Here is an 18,697-nt window from a genome sequence, read left to right on the forward strand (position 1 = left end):
TCCCCACCTCTTCTCCGCCTCCTTCCCGAAGCAGCGAGTGCGCTGTGGCTCCGCTTCTGCCCCTCCCTCGCAAGGGCCATCAGCTCATCGGCGGCAGGGAGGGAGAGGAGGAGGGACAGGAACCCAGCACGCTGGGGGAAGAGGTGGAGGAGGGAGGAGCTTGCCTGCCCTGCAGCAGCAGCCGCGGACCAAGCTTCTTCACCCTGCCCCCGCAGGGGGGTGGAGAAGAGCGGGCTGGGGTGGGCAGGATTTTTAACAGCACGCTCCTGCCTGCCAGGGTCCTGGACCCGGCCCCGCTCAGCCCGCTGCCAGCCTGGGTTCAACAGCGGGCTGAGTGGGGCCAGCGGCTGGGACCTGGCAGGCAGCAGCATGCCATTAAAAATCAGCTCGCTTGCCATCGGTTGTCGACACCTGTCCTAAACCATCTAGGCATTTTTTAAAATCTCACCTTGTTTGTATATTTGGCCAAATGAAAAACACTGTCCAATCATATATACTGTGTAATGATTGAGAACTGCTAATATATATAACTTATTCGATTTTTCTAGATTTACAACAAAATGCAACCCAGTTGCGTACCTGATATGGCAACCTTTCCTCTACATGCTGCACGCTCTTTAGTCCGAACATCTGAACACCTGCCAAAAGAAACAGAAGACTTGGAATAATGTACTTTTACCTCTAAAAGCAAGCTTTTGAACAACATTAGCAGTTTTTAAAACTTCCACAATTGAACAGGTTTAAGATGAAAGTTTCACATGTGTTCAGTCCAGATGCTTTTCTTTAAAGAAGAATTTGGCTACCTTTGGTTGTAGAGGCGCCCATGCTTAAGTTGTTCGGTTTGGTGTATTCTTGAAGGAAGATATTGTAAACTTCCCTAATTTCACAGAGGATTGGATCCTTAAACCATGTAAACTGGACATTAAAGGGTAAGTGAGCAGATCTGTCTTCCCTGCATTTTCCAACTCCAAGAGAATCTAGTTATGTCTATTGCTTCTCCCTTTCCTTCACACACGCACACACACACAAGTGAAGAGACTATAATTTACTTTCTCCATTTGAGCATATTAAAAGTTGCAGAGATAAACATTTCCTCCTCAACTAACAGACGTTCTTATTTCCAAGTGCTGTGTTTTCTGGATGATAATTAATATGCAGATTACCTGAGGTTTTGATAAGGGAAAAACTCTAATTAATACACCTTGAAATGAACCTAGAAACAAATCAGGAGCCAATACAATCTCTGAAGCATGTGAAGTGTTCCCTGAGAGAACCACCACTAAGTATGGGGCCAGCCATATTCTGTACTAACTAAAGTTTCCAAGGTGTCTTCAAAGGTAGTCCCATGTAAATCATAGTGGAGTGGACCAATTTGGAGGTAACAAAGGAATGAACAGTAGTGAGCGCCACATCCATTTGCAACCTCTCTTATCTCCTGGCCAAGTTAAGTTAACAGTTCCTAGTCACTACTGATATCTGGGCATCCAGAAGCAGCTAGGACACCTAGACTGTAAATCTAAGTAAGAAGAGGTCAGCACATCACTCATTTGAGAGGGCAGAAGTCACTTCCACAATTACAACCAATTGCCTCCCATAGCCCTCAGGCACCACCAGTCTTACCTGGATTAAATCTCAGCCAAATGCCAGACACTGGTACAGATGATTGACTGCATTATGACCATTCAACAAAGCAGAGACAAAATCCAAGGCCTGGTCTATACTACATTGGTATACTTATATCACTCGGGTGTGAAAAATCCACTCCCCTGAGCGATGTAGTTATGCCAACCTAACCCCCTGTATCGACAGCATTATGTCGATGGGAAAGTTTCTACCGACTTTTGTGAAGGTGGATTAACTACACTGTTGGCACATGCTCTCCTGTTGGCGCAGTAGCGTCTTCACTAAAGCACGAGAGCTGCATCGGTGCAGCTGCGCTATTGCAGCTTGTAAGTGTAGACTTGCCCCAAATGTTGTCAGAATATTGATGGCACTGTAACACAAAGCTAATTGTTTCAGGTGCCCTCTGAAAGGGGATGAGACAGAACTCTATAAAGTCCCTGTCAAAGAGAGCTTTTTGGGTGGACAAGCAGCCATCCAGTGCTGTTCTCTAAATCGCTGACAAAAAAAACCAAAAAATCCAGCAGACACACAAATGTATCTCCAAGAATCTATGCTTTGATCTGCAACTGTATCACCACTACCAAAGTGGATTGGTTTAAATCACCTAATGGAAAGTTAAATAATGGATTTTAATCAGCTTTGGCATTTGTACGTCAGTTATTTTCTAAAGAATGGTGCATTCTCATTGGTTGATATAGCCATTATGACATGTTGATTTACAAGTACATAGAGCCTTTACACTAGATTTGGTACATCTTTTTGTTACCTAGGAGGATACACTATAGCTATATACATTTATTTAAGCAATTATATAGTTTAATGTTTTCAGATTCTCATTACTTGTACATTTCAGTATGTCAGAAAATAGTGAATGATATATTGCTTATTTACTAAATAATTAATGTTTTGCTCAAGATTTGTGTCAAGCTGCGTTAGGATAGTAACTTGAATTTAATTAAACATACAAAACAGCATATAAAATGTATTTTTATTAAACAACACAATCTTAAATGTTTTGGATACATAAACTCCTCTTATCAAACCAGGTTTCATATTTACAACTAAATGATTTATTAAACAGTAGGATTAACTGTAGTCAGCGAATTTAACTGATTATTTCAGGTCAGTTGGGGAACATTTTTAAATATTCCTAAATGAAAGTGATCGAAGCTTAAGTTCCTATTAGCCTAAGTCTCTTGACAATAAGACAATCTCTTAAGTTAGACTGACCTACTGTGCCATATTTATAAAGCTTGGCCTCAAAAATCTAGAATTAGTAGGGGAAATATCTTTCTTTATATAGAAAAGCAACCTTTAACTCAAAGTTTTTGATAGAGGCCCATGGAGTCAGCATATTTTAAGAAACTGTAATAAGTTTAGACCTTACGATATTTTGTATTTAATTCAAATTTCATTTTAAACAGGTTTCTTAAAAAAAAAAATTTAAATATGAAACATCTAATTTAAATAAAAAAACTGGATTTTTTTATTTAATTTTTTTAAATCATAGGTATTTATCTACCCTAACCACTACCTTGTGGTCAATGGCATCAAAAGCCCACAGATCTAAGAATCAGCATAAATATTTGGTCTTTCTGCTTTTGGTGATGGAGAAAGAAAAGATAATATAAGTCTTTAACTTAATGTGAAAAAGCAATATAACTGGTAAAAGTTTGATGAGGCCATAAAATGTACTGTGGTTTTGTGTATATGCAATAATTTTAAAAATTAGCTTTAATCATCAGGGTTAATCTGGCCACAAAATAAAATTCGCTAGATTTACCCCCAAAAGGCAACATTTCTAGATGCAAAATGTTAGAAGTTTGTTGCTATGGATACAGTTCATTGGGACTAAGCACATAGTTGCTTGAAGAGTTTCTGCACTGAATTGCTACATAATACTTCATTAAAATGATAATCTGAAAGAAATGGTAGCTCTATATCACTCTTCAATATTTTATACAAGTTCTAGTCCCTTCTGCAGAGCAACATTATACAAGTAAACTGGTCATACTTTAACTCACTCAGGAGTCATAATTAGGGCATATTTTCAACAAAGCATTTGTCTTCATGTTTGTGAAGAACTGTGTATTTTGATTACTATGTTGTAATTAACTAAAATGGCCAGCAGAGGGTACCAATTAACCACTGTGTACAGTCGATCATTAAAGTACATTTAGAAAGAGTAAAAGATTGAAAACTAGAAATAAAGGTATGCTAGTTTGGAGATATTCCCATAAGTAAGGCCCTACTTAGCTTGCAATATTGAGGATTCCACAATATTAGTCTTGCACTGCAATTTTGACAGGAGGAGCCCTTCTCTCTGTGGAGCTGACAGTGGGAGCCCCAGCCACACTGGGGACAGAGAGCGGGAGCCCCTGTCTTCAGCCCCGTATTCCCGCTGTCAGCCCCAGGCCCCCACTCTCAGCCCCACGTGGCCGACAGCGGGATCCGCCGCTCTTATCCCCAGGTGGTCAACAGCGGAAAATCGCGAAAAAGTAATAATGGACTTTATTACTTTTCTGCAATTTTCCATGACTTGTCTGCAACTCAGCTGCAATTTTTTGAAAATCATCCTGCAATTCAAGTACAGCCTTACCCATAAGGTTTTCCATGCTTTGTTCCTTCACACACATAACCTGATATCTCTGCACATGTTCAATGTAAACTTCTATTGTACAAAACATGCTCATCAGGGTATCCCACACTTACATCTTGAACACTAATGGATAATGCCCATAATATGTTTTAGTAGAGAACAAATTACCTCAATTTACATTTTCTGAAATACCAAATCCAGTAGCTTGAAAGGAGGTTATGAAATGCAGATTTAATGCTCCAGTACAATGAAAAGATCAAGTCTCTGTAGGTTTTTGTTTTGGGGGGGAGCGGGAGTTTGATGGGGTGGGACGCGGGAAGCCATTACTAGATCCAATTTTCTGGGTAAGCCTCCTGATACAACACTAACGATTACCTAAACAGTTTTTATTTTATTTTTTTAAATCACAACCTATAGCTTGCCATTGAATTCTTAATTTGTAACAAAACACAAGAGATTATTACTGACCATCCTCCTGTTCTGTACGAGACTGGCTCCTCTTTTTGTTTCTGTAGTTCTGTCTTGTAGGCAAGTATGCGAGCATTGCAAACCATCAGGTTTTTAACTGCATGCAGCACTTGGTCTTTTTGGGTGCTCACTGCAAGCAGTTTACAGATTCCCTCTCGCATGCGGATTTCAAAGTCAATCTTTTCTTGAATGCTGCATTCCTAGATATCAAGATACATACAAGATTGTCAAGAGAGCAAACGTATCCAAATTAATAACAGTACAGAAATCGTATTAAGTATTTTTTTTTAGAAGAACTAAGAATTTGCCTATCATCAAAAGCACGTGGTACCCTAGGTCTTTAATCATTACACAGTCAGTAAGACTACTTCAGTATTTGAAATGAGTATCCTTTTTTCCTACATAAAAGAGAATACTGGAATGAACTGGTGCATACTGGATTGTGCATTCAACCAGAAGATTAGGGTGAGCTCTAATTCAGATACTGACATTGACTCACTGTATGACCTGAAAGTCACTTAACATACATGCTTCAGTCATCCCGTTTGTAAAAAATGATATTTCTCTACATCATATAGATGTTGTGAGGCCTAATTAAACAATGCTTACAGAGTATAAAGCTTTTCAACATTCCACTGAAAAACATTTATTTAAGTGGAGCATCTGTGTATTAAGGTGAACACAGTACAACTAAAAGAGAGGGAAAGATTTCAAATAAAAAAATATATATATATATATATATATATATATATATATATATATATATATATATTTTAGATATCCTTCTTTGGTCATCTTGAAGGGGATATAATCAATAGTGATGTGCACTTTTTGATAAATGTAGTTAAAGAATTCAGATACACCTGAATATGTAAAAAGGTAGACTGCAGGATGCTACTGTCCTTTGTTCAAATAGGATATGAATTTAATGCTTATTAAAGTGAACTAAAAATCGGACTTTAACTAGTTTGTAATAGTTTAAAGATTAACCTACAAAGAGTGCATTCTCTCTGACAGAGGAATTAATATTTATAAAGCACTTTTCTTCCAGAAGGAAGCTACATATATATTATAAAATATTATCTCACTTACCACTGAAATACAGCATGAAATATATTACCTTGCTACTTGGGGAGGTGGGGAAATATTATCTGTGCATTATACTTAAGATCTTGTGGGAAATATGAATTTTAGTTAACTTTCCATATTACCTTCCAAAAAATTGAAAATCTGCAAAGGTTACTTGCACTATATCATCATCTTGGTTTGCAAATTAAAATCTGTCAACAATTCATATTAATACAGATGAGAATTTATTTTAAAGGAAGCCAGGTCTCACAGCTAGCACCATGTCGGGGAGCAAGGAAACAGGATGGTGTGTAACACATAGCAGATTGCCATTTGCAGTTGCCCCCCATCAGCCAGTCCTCTCATTAAATGGGCTACCACTAGATAATGCCAAAGCGGCAAAGAGTCCTGTGGCACCTTATAGACTAACAGACGTATTGGAGCATAAGCTTTCGTGGGTGAATACCCACTTCGTCGGATGCATGTAGTGGAAATTTCCAGAGGCAGGTATAATGCCAGTGCTCCTAAGCATTAGCACTGGTCAGAAGATGGCTGTTTGTAAAAGGCAGCACTGATCAGAATCGGGTCTCTTTCTTCCCTCCAACTGCTACAGACCATCACAGTTCCTTTTTCTTTCGGTTACTGGTTGTATAGGCTATCAATTTGCTATCGCAGTGAAGGATGTTGTATCATGCTTCAGGTTAGAGCAGTGATACTCAGATTGAGGCTAGCAAGCTGTAAGCAGCTCTTTAATGTGTCTCCTGCAGCTATTTGTAGCACATGATATTGAAACTCTGATTTAATTATTATCCAATCAGAATGTTTTTACTATGTTATTAACCAATTGTCTTTGATAAAATAATAATACTTGGTCAGCCATTTTGCTGTGAGGAAAATAAAATAAATAAATATATACTAGTAAATAAAACAATCAATTGAACATTACTGTGGCTCCTTTGGGTAATGTTGATTGCTAATTTGGCTCCTGAACTACTGAGGTCAGAGTATCACTGGATTAGAGCACTGTGTCTTGATCTCAGTCAATGGTGGGGGCATAATTACTTCTAGACTATGAAGCAGTGGGGCAGGTTTGTATTGAATGGGTGTGTTTGTACTAGAAGCAACTGCCTGGTGCCCTGTGGAATAAACAAACTATGTTAGCAAATAATTGAGGTTTTGTGGTACAATTAACTTGTCTTGTTTAAAAGACTGAAAACCTTAAGATGCCTGCTCCTGGCAGCAAGCAATGGATTCCCCTCGAAAAGGGTAGAATTAAAGGGTGCACTAGCTGCTTCTCGCAACCCTGCAGAGACTGGGAGTTTGGAGAAATTTCCTTTTTCAGTAAGTTAGACAACAGCCCACCTTTGATGCAGAAAAAAAAAAAAAAGCAGGTTTCTCCCATTCCCTTCTCCTTACTGTATCCCCTCCATCATTCACTATCCTCCCTCCCCGATTCATTCCATATCCCACATTCATCATCATCTCCTCCTCCCACTCATGATCTCCCTGTTCTGCTCTCTCTCTCTCTCACACATGGGAGAGAAAGAAGTAGGGAGCCCCAGAGCCTACTGCCCTCCAGCTAGGCGGAGTAAAAATGGCAAGGAGAGAGGAGGGTGAGCCCCAGAACCCTTACTTCTAGCCAAGAACATCAGCTGAAATGGGGAAGAAGGGCCTCCTCCCAGATATCTCCTAATTCAGGAAGCAAACATGCAGTTTAGGGTAAACTTGCTTGGCAACCACTACCATGCCCCACCTTGTTTTGCAGAGCTCTTTTGTTGCTTCTGGCCCAGCTTTTCTTCTGCTGTACAGAAGGCTCTCAATCTTCCAGCTGGCCTCCTCTCACACCTCTACACTCCAGAAGACCCACTTTCCCTATTTTTAAAGGGATCAGCAGCGCAGAGTCTCTCTCTCTCACCTCCCAGCTTTAAAAAAGGGAGCAGCTCTCATTACTCCTTTCCTCTGTCTCCAATCCTGATAACAGAGCAGTGGTGCACAGACCACTATACTCCTTTCCCATCCCATTCTAAAGAGTCAGTAGCTTCCTAACCAGTCAGACCACTTGCTCAGGCAAAATTTCTCCTTCTCTCAGAGTGTGGGTTTTCCAGGCTCTGCTGTAGAATGCCCTGAACTTGTGTCTGCTTGGGCAAGTCAGTGAACATGGGCAGAAGGAAAGACAGAAATTGATAAGATATTTTGAGGCAAATTCTGTTGAAAAAAATCTTTGTGATAGGGTACTAAGGACTCAGAACAGTTGTGGTAATTGCTTATGCTATGCAGTTCTTCAGCTTCATTCTAATGTTCACAAAAGACTCTTGGCCCCTCTCACAATATCTAGTTTTGAAAGCAAGTGTGCTGGTTGGAAGTGCTCCTCATGTTCAGTTGAACTTTGGATCTTCCCCATGGGTGGAATAGCCATACATTACTTACATCTATCCCCATGCTACTGTGTAAAAATTTTGCCCAAGAACTTCCTATCATTGCCAGCTTCAGTATAACTGTGGAACAGGCAAAGTGCAAGCACTTACTGTGCTTTCAGAAAGAAAAGGAGTACTTGTGGCACCTTAGAGACTAACCAGTTTATTTGAGCATGAGCTTTCGTGAGCTACAGCTCACTTCATCAGAGTAGCCCTAGATGACAGGATGACTAAAGAGAGGCAACTAATTGATTAGAGGAGTGATTTAGTGGCTTAATTTGGGAATCACTTGGGTTCCTCATATCAGCAAAGGGTTACTTGATTTTTTCTAAACCTTACAGAGCTTCCCTCTGAAAGTGATAGCATGCCATTGAGAGGACTGGCAGACCATCATTTTATCAAAGGCTGAGTTTACCAGTACATTAGTCTTTTTATACCAACAGGATTCCCCAATTGTTAATTTCACCAATTCAGTTATATCACTGGTAGCAATAGCATGGACAGGGCTCCAGACAGTCACTGCCATTTTAAGCATGCTATGCTAAAGGATTGTCTATAGGGGGAATAGCCTACAATGGTAGTCTGCAATAGCTTCCCTGTGGACACTTATTTCACTCTAAGAGTGCTTGTGTGAGGTTTAGCTTAATCCACTTTACAAGTGAATTAAACTAAACTGTACACATGCATTTAATGCAGAAATATCCATGTGGGAAGCTATTATAGCATAACTACTGCACTTTAAATTCACACCTTTGCTTATTTCACAATAGCTTCTCCCTGTAGACAAGACCTAACTCGTCTCAAAGCAGGTTTTCCTTTGCAGGTTACACTTAAGATGCCACAAGTTCCCAGAGTCTTATCCCCATTAGTGGTTTCTTAGCATTCCTACTTTTGGTGCAAAATTCTAGAAAGTTTCCCGGTGTTGATGGGGCCAGGGAGTCTCACCAAAGCAAAAGCAGCTATGGAGTATAAAATATAAATTGACTATATTTATAAAGAATGTCCAAGTCACTCTTAGCTACAGAACTGCTATCACAACATTCTTTGAGCATTTCAGGGCTAAAGCATTGGGCTTTTTTTCCATCATTGTGAGAAAGATTTTTAAACGTTACATTTATAATCATTCCTGGAAAAAAAGCCATAGAAATCAGTTAAAATGGAGAAATTAATTTAGTAAGCTTTTAGCGGACAAAAAAAGCATCTATTCCACAATAGCTACTATATATCCTATACTGTAAATAAATGGGTTCTTGGTATTTCAACTTTTGGTCTAAGCCAGAGTACAAGTGCTGTTTACATCAGTAAATCATTTATTAAAAATTCATATGTTCCACAATTTAGAAGCAAATAATTTTCAAAAATGTATGCAGTTCATTGCAATGGCTTTTCATGCACTTCAGCATATCTCTTCTACAGAATTTTGCAATAAAATAATAAAACATGTTTACTCTAGATGATAGCACTACAATAATTTCTTTCCGACAACTAGTTTCTTGCTGTGAAGCTTTTGTGCTATCATGTGCTAAATGTTTCTATCATGACAAAATGCAACATCATGGCTCTTAAAAAGAGACATGATTACCATGTTCTGATTACCCTTTTGCTTCCTCCATGCACAGAATCTTAGTGGTCCAATAATCGTACCTTGCACCTACATAGTGTTTTTCATCTGTATCTCACAAAGCATTTTAGAAGTGAGTAAAAGTATGGGCCCCATTTTACAGATTGGGAAAATGAGAGAGAGTAAGTGCAAATCAAATCAAGGGCACAACTGACAATAAAACCCAAGCCTCTTGATGTCAACTCCTGTAATCTAACCATTAGATGAGACTGCTACCCCATCTGAGAGAATTTTTGAAGTACATACTATTAGAAAAATGGGATTCCTGCCTGTCTGCAACTCATAAAAGTACTCGTGGTTAGCTCCAACAGCAAATTGATCTTTACTATATTTAGATTTATGTTCTAAACTAAGGGACACCTATCCAACACTCTGTACAAACACCCTGCCATAATTTAGAAAAATAAAATTAAAACTCCTCTCCATCTCCACATTCTCAACCCTTATCAAAACCCACCCGCAGTGGCAACCCACACAGAATGTTTAGGGCACATAGCTTTTCTTTCAGCATTTCTAAGCAGACATCTCTCTTCACGTTCACTTTTCTATCATCAGTCTCTCCCAGGACCTCTAATTAATCTCAAATAAACACCTCGGACACACAGGTAACAACAAGCTATATGCGCGAAAAAGAATTCATCAGAAAAAAGACTGGTAATCTCTAGAAATGGCATTGAGAAAGTGAGAAAAACTGGCCTATATTCAAGCAAATATAATGAATATTATAGGTTTTAATAGCCTACAAATCATATATGCACATAGTTTGAAATAACTTGCTCACCAAGTACTCAGAATATTTTGATATATATATGCATATCTTCCTTCATTTCTCTCAAAACCCTCCATGTATCCTTTTGTCAGATATTTACTGTGGAGCTTCCCGAAACTGATGGAGGGAAGCCAACACAAATTTATCCTCCCCAAGAGCCACTGTACCCAAGTCCATAAGACGATCACCTGCAAACTCAATCATGTGAAGTATGGATAGAGCATGAAGCAGAAAGCGGTGTGTGCACTAAAATTCACAATAGTACGTATGTACAGATCAAAAGAAGAAAGAACACACTAACACTTAAGAAAACGAAGAAAAACCAGGCACAAAGGTCCTATACAACTGAGCGTGCTGGATCGTAAACAAAAGATGGCGGCCTTCCAGCTATTACCAGCCAAGGGAGACGCTATACGTAATGTCACTCCTAGGATGAGTCCCATACAAGTATGAGCTTGGCAGGATTGCTTCACAACACTGCCATCTGCAACCTCACATTCTTCCCAGATTCTATCGGCAGTGAGATTATTTATTTAAATAAGTTATGAAGGCATGGTCAGAATTTTACCAGTAGCAGCTGTCCAAAAAAATGCTGCCTTAGGAGACTGAAGCAGACGTACTCAAAGAAATACTAATATTACAAGTGCAATTATCGTTTTTTTCTCAGCTCTGGCTTCCCGCCTGTCAATAATGAACAATTAGTGAAGGGTAAGGGCAGGGTAAGAGTATTTGTGTAGCCAGATGTGTATATTTTTGTCATATTTTAATGAAAATGTCTATATTTAGAGAGAATCTTCTTTTCCCTCCCCCCATCTCCTTTGTTTATCAACCAATTTTGATAACATTTGAAATGAAGTCAGTTTTTTCCTTTTTTAGAGGCCACTCATAGTGCAAGGGCCTAAATTGTAGCTTAGTTGGTTTATGCCTTGATCCGGCCTGGGGTTATAATTTGTGATGGATGGGGGTCTATCATTCTAAGTGCTAAGAGTAAGCAAAATAGCATTTTTAAAAGTAAATAATTTAAAGGAGCCAAAACTACATTTACAGTGGATTACAAGAAAAAGGTAGTCCGATTCTGGCAGTGAAAAGAGCAGCTGAGACAAATTTGTAAAGGCTATGAGACATATAAATGAATAAGGAATTATTTTAAAACTTTAAAATAAGACAATTATAATTTTGGAAGGCGGGGGGGGGGGTGCATGTGAAATATTTCACTGGATCAAATCTGCTTTAGCAGCTCAATGCATCATACCAGATGGGGAAGCGCTGCTGGGTCGAGGCACTGGGAGGCACCACGCCTCTAAGAACACAGCCCTGGGAAGCGGGAGCTGAGCTGCACCGTCCTGCGGGGCGGGCGAAGCCCCGCTGCCCCCACCCCTTATTTTTTGCAGCCCCTACAGAAGGCTCACCCCGGCTGGATAACTCCCCCTGGGACCCTCCCTAGCCCGGCGGGAGCTCCCCTCGGACTCTGTCTGGCAGCGCCCCTACCCCCGGCCCTGACTGAGCCCCTCACGCCCCCTCCCTCGCAACCAGTCAGCCCCCACACAGGCTGTACCGCTGTAAACAGCAGGGAGCAGCCTGCAATCCCCAGGGAGGGCAGCTTCAGGGCGGTGGCTTCAGCGGACGTTACTGAGCATGCTCCGTTCGTAAGCGCACGGTCAATTACAGCTCCGGCCCTGCCTCACTCCCCCGCCGGGTGCTGGCCTGGGGGTGCCGGCTCGCTCCTCACACACTTGCCGGAGGGAAGCGGGCCGGGATCCGGCTCGACAGGCTCCAAGCACCGGGCAGCCTCGTGGAACAACGCGCGGGGGTAGCGGGGAGCTGCTCACCGGCTCCTCCTGCTCCGGGCGGGTGGCCCAGGGACCCCGGCAGCGCTGCATCTCTAGCCGCCCGCACCAGCGTTCAAAACTCCCGCTCCCAGCCTCCCGTCCAGCCCAACGGTAGCCGCGGCCCCGCCCACAAAGGGAGAGCTCGGCCCCAGCCCCGCCCCCACGCACAGCGCTTCAGCGGGCTCCGCCCCCACGGCGACTTCCCGTTTTAGCCCGTCCCGCGAGCCGCGTTCGGTGGTACCCGCGGCAGGCCCGAGTCTGTTGCCATCACAGTCGTCAGAACGAAAAGGAGTACTTGTGGCACCTGAGAGACTAACCAATTTATTTGAGCATGAGCTTTCGTGAGCTACAGCTCACTTCATTGGATGCATACCGTGGAAACTGCAGCAGACTTTATATATACACAGAGAATATGAAACCATACCTCCTCCCACCCCACTGTCGTGCTGGTAATAGCTTATCTAAAGTGATCATCAGGTTGGGCCATTTCCAGCACAAATCCAGGTTTTCTCACCCTCCACCTCCCCACACAAATTCACTCTCCTGCTGGTGATAGCCCATCCAAAGTGACAACTCTTTACACAATGTGCATGATAATCAAGTTGGGCCATTTCCTGCACAAATCCAGGTTCTCTCACCCCCTCACCCCCCTCCCAAAAACCACACACACAAACTCACTATCCTGCTGGTAATAGCTCATCCAAAGTGACCATTCTCCCTACAATGTGCATGATAATCAAGGTGGGCCATTTCCAGCACAAATCCAGGTTTTCTCACATCCCCCCCACCCCCATACACACACAAACTCACTCTCCTGCTGGTAATAGCTCATCCAAACTGACCACTCTCCAAGTTTAAATCCAAGTTAAACCAGAACATCTGGGGGGGGGGGGGGTAGGAAAAAACAAGAGGAAATAGGCTACCTTGCATAATGACTTAGCCACTCCCAGTCTCTATTTAAGCCTAAATTAATAGTATCCAATTTGCAAATGAATTCCAATTCAGCAGTTTCTCGCTGGAGTCTGGATTTGAAGTTTTTTTGTTTTAAGATAGCGACCTTCATGTCTGTGATTGCGTGACCAGAGAGATTGAAGTGTTCTCCGACTGGTTTATGAATGTTATAATTCTTGACATCTGATTTGTGTCCATTTATTCTTTTACGTAGAGACTGTCCAGTTTGACCAATGTACATGGCAGAGGGGCATTGCTGGCACATGATGGCATATATCACATTGGTGGATGTGCAGGTGAACGAGCCTCTGATAGTGTGGCTGATGTTATTAGGCCCTGTGATGGTGTCCCCTGAATAGATATGTGGGCACAATTGGCAACGGGCTTTGTTGCCATTACCCTATGATCCCACTGAGAGTTACCAAAAGCAACTACAACATTTGCTCAAGAAACTTCCTGAAAAAGCACAAGATCAAATCCGCACAGACACACCCCTGGAACCCCGACCTGGGATATTCTATCTACTACCCAAGATCCATAAACCTGGAAATCCTGGGCGCCCCATCATCTCAGGCATTGGCACCCTGACAGCAGGATTGTCTGGCTATGTAGACTCCCTCCTCAGGCCCTACGCTACCAGCACTCCCAGCTACCTTCGAGACACCACTGACTTCCTGAGGAAACTTCAATCCATCGGTGATCTTCCTGATAACACCATCCTGGCCACTATGGATGTAGAAGCCCTCTACACCAACATTCCACACAAAGATGGACTACAAGCCATCAGGAACACTATCCCCGATAATGTCACGGCTAACCTGGTGGCTGAACTTTGTGACTTTGTCCTTACCCATAACTATTTCACATTTGGGGACAATGTATACCTTCAGATCAGCGGCACTGCTATGGGTACCCGCATGGCCCCACAGTATGCCAACATTTTTATGGCTGATTTAGAACAACGCTTCCTCAGCTCTCGTCCCCTAAAGCCCCTACTCTACTTGCGCTATATTGATGACATCTTCATCATCTGGACCCATGGAAAAGAAGCCCTTGAGGAATTCCACCATGATTTCAACAATTTCCATCCCACCACCAACCTCAGCCTGGTCCAGTCCACACAAGAGATCCACTTCCTGGACACTACAGTGCTAATAAACAATGGTCACATAAACACCACCCTATACCGGAAACCTACTGACCGCTATTCCTACCTGCATGCCTCCAGCTTTCACCCTGACCACACCACACGATCCATCGTCTACAGCCAAGCTCTGCGATACAACCGCATTTGCTCCAACCCCTCAGACAGAGACAAACACCTACAAGATCTCTGTCAAGCTTTCTTACAACTACAATACCCACCTGCAGAAGTAAAGAAACAGATTGATAGAGCCAGAAAAGTTCCCAGAAGTTACCTACTACAGGACAGGCCTAACAAAGAAAATAACAGAACGCCACTAGCCGTCACCTTCAGCCCCCAACTAAAACCCCTCCAACGCATTATTAAGGATCTACAACCTATCCTAAAGGATGACCCAACACTCTCACAAATCTTGGGAGACAGGCCAGTCCTTGCCTACAGACAGCCCCGCAACCTGAAGCAAATACTCACCAACAACCACATACCACACAACAGAACCACTAACCCAGGAACTTATCCTTGCAACAAAGCCCGTTTCCAATTGTGCCCACATATCTATTCAGGGGACACCATCACAGGGCCTAATAACATCAGCCACACTATCAGAGGCTCGTTCACCTGCACATCCACCAATGTGATATATGCCATCATGTGCCAGCAATGCCCCTCTGCCATGTACATTGGTCAAACTGGACAGTCTCTACGTAAAAGAATAAATGGACACAAATCAGATGTCAAGAATTATAACATTCATAAACCAGTCGGAGAACACTTCAATCTCTCTGGTCACGCAATCACAGACATGAAGGTCGCTATCTTAAAACAAAAAAACTTCAAATCCAGACTCCAGCGAGAAACTGCTGAATTGGAATTCATTTGCAAATTGGATACTATTAATTTAGGCTTAAATAGAGACTGGGAGTGGCTAAGTCATTATGCAAGGTAGCCTATTTCCTCTTGTTTTTTCCTACCCCCCCCCCAGATGTTCTGGTTTAACTTGGATTTAAACTTGGAGAGTGGTCAGTTTGGATGAGCTATTACCAGCAGGAGAGTGAGTTTGTGTGTGTATGGGGGTGGGGGGGATGTGAGAAAACCTGGATTTGTGCTGGAAATGGCCCACCTTGATTATCATGCACATTGTAGGGAGAATGGTCACTTTGGATGAGCTATTACCAGCAGGATAGTGAGTTTGTGTGTGTGGTTTTTGGGAGGGGGGTGAGGGGGTGAGAGAACCTGGATTTGTGCAGGAAATGGCCCAACTTGATTATCATGCACATTGTGTAAAGAGTTGTCACTTTGGATGGGCTATCACCAGCAGGAGAGTGAATTTGTGTGGGGGGGTGGAGGGTGAGAAAACCTGGATTTGTCCTGGAAATGGCCCAACCTGATGATCACTTTAGATAAGCTATTACCAGCAGGACAGTGGGGTGGGAGGAGGTATTGTTTCATATTCTCTGTGTATATATAAAGTCTGCTGCAGTTTCCATGGTATGCATCCGATGAAGTGAGCTGTAGCTCACGAAAGCTCATGCTCAAATAAATTGGTTAGTCTCTAAGGTGCCACAAGTACTCCTTTTCTTTTTGCGAATACAGACTAACACGGCTGTTACTCTGAAACTCGTCAGAACGTGCGGCATGGCTGGAACTGAGCATGCGCAGTAATATCCAGAGACGCCGCTGCCCTGGCGAGGGCTAGGGACTCGGGTGACAGTTACCCGGCCAGGGCAGGGAGAGCTGTCTCCAGGAGCTGCAAAAATAGGGTGGGGGAGGAGAGGGGCAACGGGGCTTTCCGCACCCTCCCGGCAGGCCGGTGCCGCTCAGCTCCCGCTTCCCAGGGCTGTGTTCTTGGAGGCGTGGTGCCTCCCAGTGCCTCGACCCAGCAGCGCTTCCCCATCTGGGCTGAGGTGCTGCTAAAGGAAACTTGGAAGTGTCCCCCCCACCCATCTGTCACAATTTGCTCCCCCCTGCTGGACGGGAGCCTGGTGAACGGCAGAGGCGGCACAACAGCACACCCACCGATGTCCGCAACTGCAATCTGTGACAGTGGCAGTTTGCAAAATTACACTGGCTCTTGCTCCCACTGAAGTTAATAAAATCTCCCCCCTGTGTTTTGCGCTGCATGCATCCGATGAAGTGAGCTGTAGCTCAGGAAAGCTTATGCTCAAATAAATTGGTTAGTCTCTAAGGTGCCACAAGTCCTCCTTTTCTTCTTACTGAAGTTAATGGGAGTTTTAACAGTGACTGCAATGCGAGCAGGATTGGGTCCGTGGTGCATAAACTCATCAAAGTAAGGACTTTGGCTTTTATTCCTTTGGAAGAGCTACATGCATAGTTATGGCTCATAAATAACAAGGTTTCATAAAAAGCTGTGATGGAACAGTGTAAACATGATTTGGGGCTACAAGAAAAAGTTAAAGATCTTTTTGTTTCTCAATGTTGGTCTACATGTCCTAAGGTCCTTTCTGAATGTGTGCCTGGATTCTGCTACAGGAGTGTCAGAAAAATTAAAATAATACAAATTCTTCTTGTTTTTTTGTGTTTTAAGTTATCTGTTTTAGGCATCTCTTGAAAAATTGTGAGTGCGGAATCCAGTGGTTGTTAAGGGGTCAGTCTCTTCTGAACAACAACAGTGAATCTGAAGCTTCACTTCAGAATGAATTTTTGTAGGTGAATTACAAATCCTTGGACACCTACTCTTAGAATGAAATGCTAATAAAGTTATGTGAAGGGGTGGAGGTAATAGAAATTGAAAGGATGCCAATATTTTGCATCATTTATCAATCACAACAATTTATAAATGACAACAAAATTTATACCTTACTACAGTTAATATTTGTGGTGTTTGCAATAAAGTTCTGCATTTTCAGATTTTTAGCGAGTATATTCATCAAGAATATAATCATGCATTGTTAAAATGCATTATTTTGAATACTTGGATAATATTATTGAAACATTTATTATTTTCATAATGTCTAACCAGGAAAATCAATCAAAGTTGAATAATGACCTGTTTCAAGAGATTAATTTTCTTGACACTTATTTTCTTTACGATTCATTATCTTATTTTTTTCTAAAATAGGTCAATACCAGTTCTTTCAGATTAATATTCTTTAAACAGACTGAAACAGACAACTGTTCCTGAGCTTTTAACAATAGGAGGGCCATATGTAGTCAGAGTTCAAATTGAAGTAATACATCAATTTTTAACCGTATTTTTGGGGTGTCAATTTTCTTTTTAATTATGCAATATTAATGTGATGATACTTCAGTAATTGTGTTAGTTCTGCTAGTTATGTGTATTGTGAAAAATTATACATGTAATTATTCATCACATTTAACATAATAAGAATGGAAACCATCTCTGTCTTCTGCGGTTTTGCAGAGGCGGGTTTCCTTTACCAACTCTAATCTTGCTCAAAAGCTTGTTTAGTTGGACTTCTAAGTACTACCTCTTTCTCTCATTTGTCAGACCTTTGTTTTTCCCTTTAAGCCTTTCCTTAGATAATAATTCCCATTTACTCTTGTCATAAATATAAAGGGAAGGGTAAACCCCTTTGAAATCCCTCCTGGCCAGGGGAAAGCTCCTCTCACCTGTAAAGGGTTAAGAAGCTAAAGGTAACCTCGCTGGCACCTGACCAAAATGACCAATGAGGAGACAAGATACTTTCAAAAGCTGGGAGGAGGGAGAAAAACAAAGGGTCTGTTTGTCTGTCTATATTCTGTCTTTGCCGGGGATAGACCAGGAATGGAGTCTTAGAACTTTTAGTAAGTAATCTAGCTAGGTATGTGTTAGATTATGATTTCTTTAAATGGCTGAGAAAAGAACTGTGCTGAATAGAATAACTATTTCTGTCTGTGTATCTTTTTTGTAACTTAAGGTTTTGCCTAGAGGGGTTCTCTATGTTTTGAATCTAATTACCCTGTAAGGTATCTACCATCCTGATTTTACAGGGGGGATTTCTTTATTTCTATTTACTTCTATTTTTATTAAAAGTCTTCTTGTAAGAAAACTGAATGCTTTTTCATTGTTCTCAGATCCAAGGGTTTGGGTCTGTGGTCACCTATGCAAATTGGTGAGGCTTTTTATCCAACATTTCCCAGGAAAGGGGGGGTGCAAGTGTTGGGAGGATTGTTCATTGTTCTTAAGATCCAAGGGTCTGGGTCTGTAGTCACCTAGGCAAATTGGTGAGGCTTTTTACCAAACCTTGTCC

General features: G+C 41.9%; 1 protein-coding gene across 1 annotated transcript in view; it reads right to left on the reverse strand.

Annotated features, from left to right (window-relative positions):
• Nucleotides 1-12,442, reverse strand: part of RTKN2 (rhotekin 2) — a 57,448-nt gene extending 45,006 nt beyond the window's left edge. Inside the window, exons 1-3 of the mRNA XM_077822201.1 lie at nt 12,392-12,442; nt 4,691-4,890; nt 580-638 (exon numbers count right to left, since the gene is read on the reverse strand). Coding sequence (XP_077678327.1) covers nt 580-638; nt 4,691-4,890; nt 12,392-12,442 — 310 coding nt within the window. The remainder of the gene's footprint in view (nt 1-579; nt 639-4,690; nt 4,891-12,391) is intronic.
• Nucleotides 12,443-18,697: the final 6,255 nt, after the last annotated feature.

The sequence above is a fragment of the Eretmochelys imbricata genome, chromosome 7 (assembly GCF_965152235.1).
Source record: "Eretmochelys imbricata isolate rEreImb1 chromosome 7, rEreImb1.hap1, whole genome shotgun sequence".
Lineage (NCBI taxonomy): Eukaryota > Metazoa > Chordata > Testudines > Cheloniidae > Eretmochelys > Eretmochelys imbricata.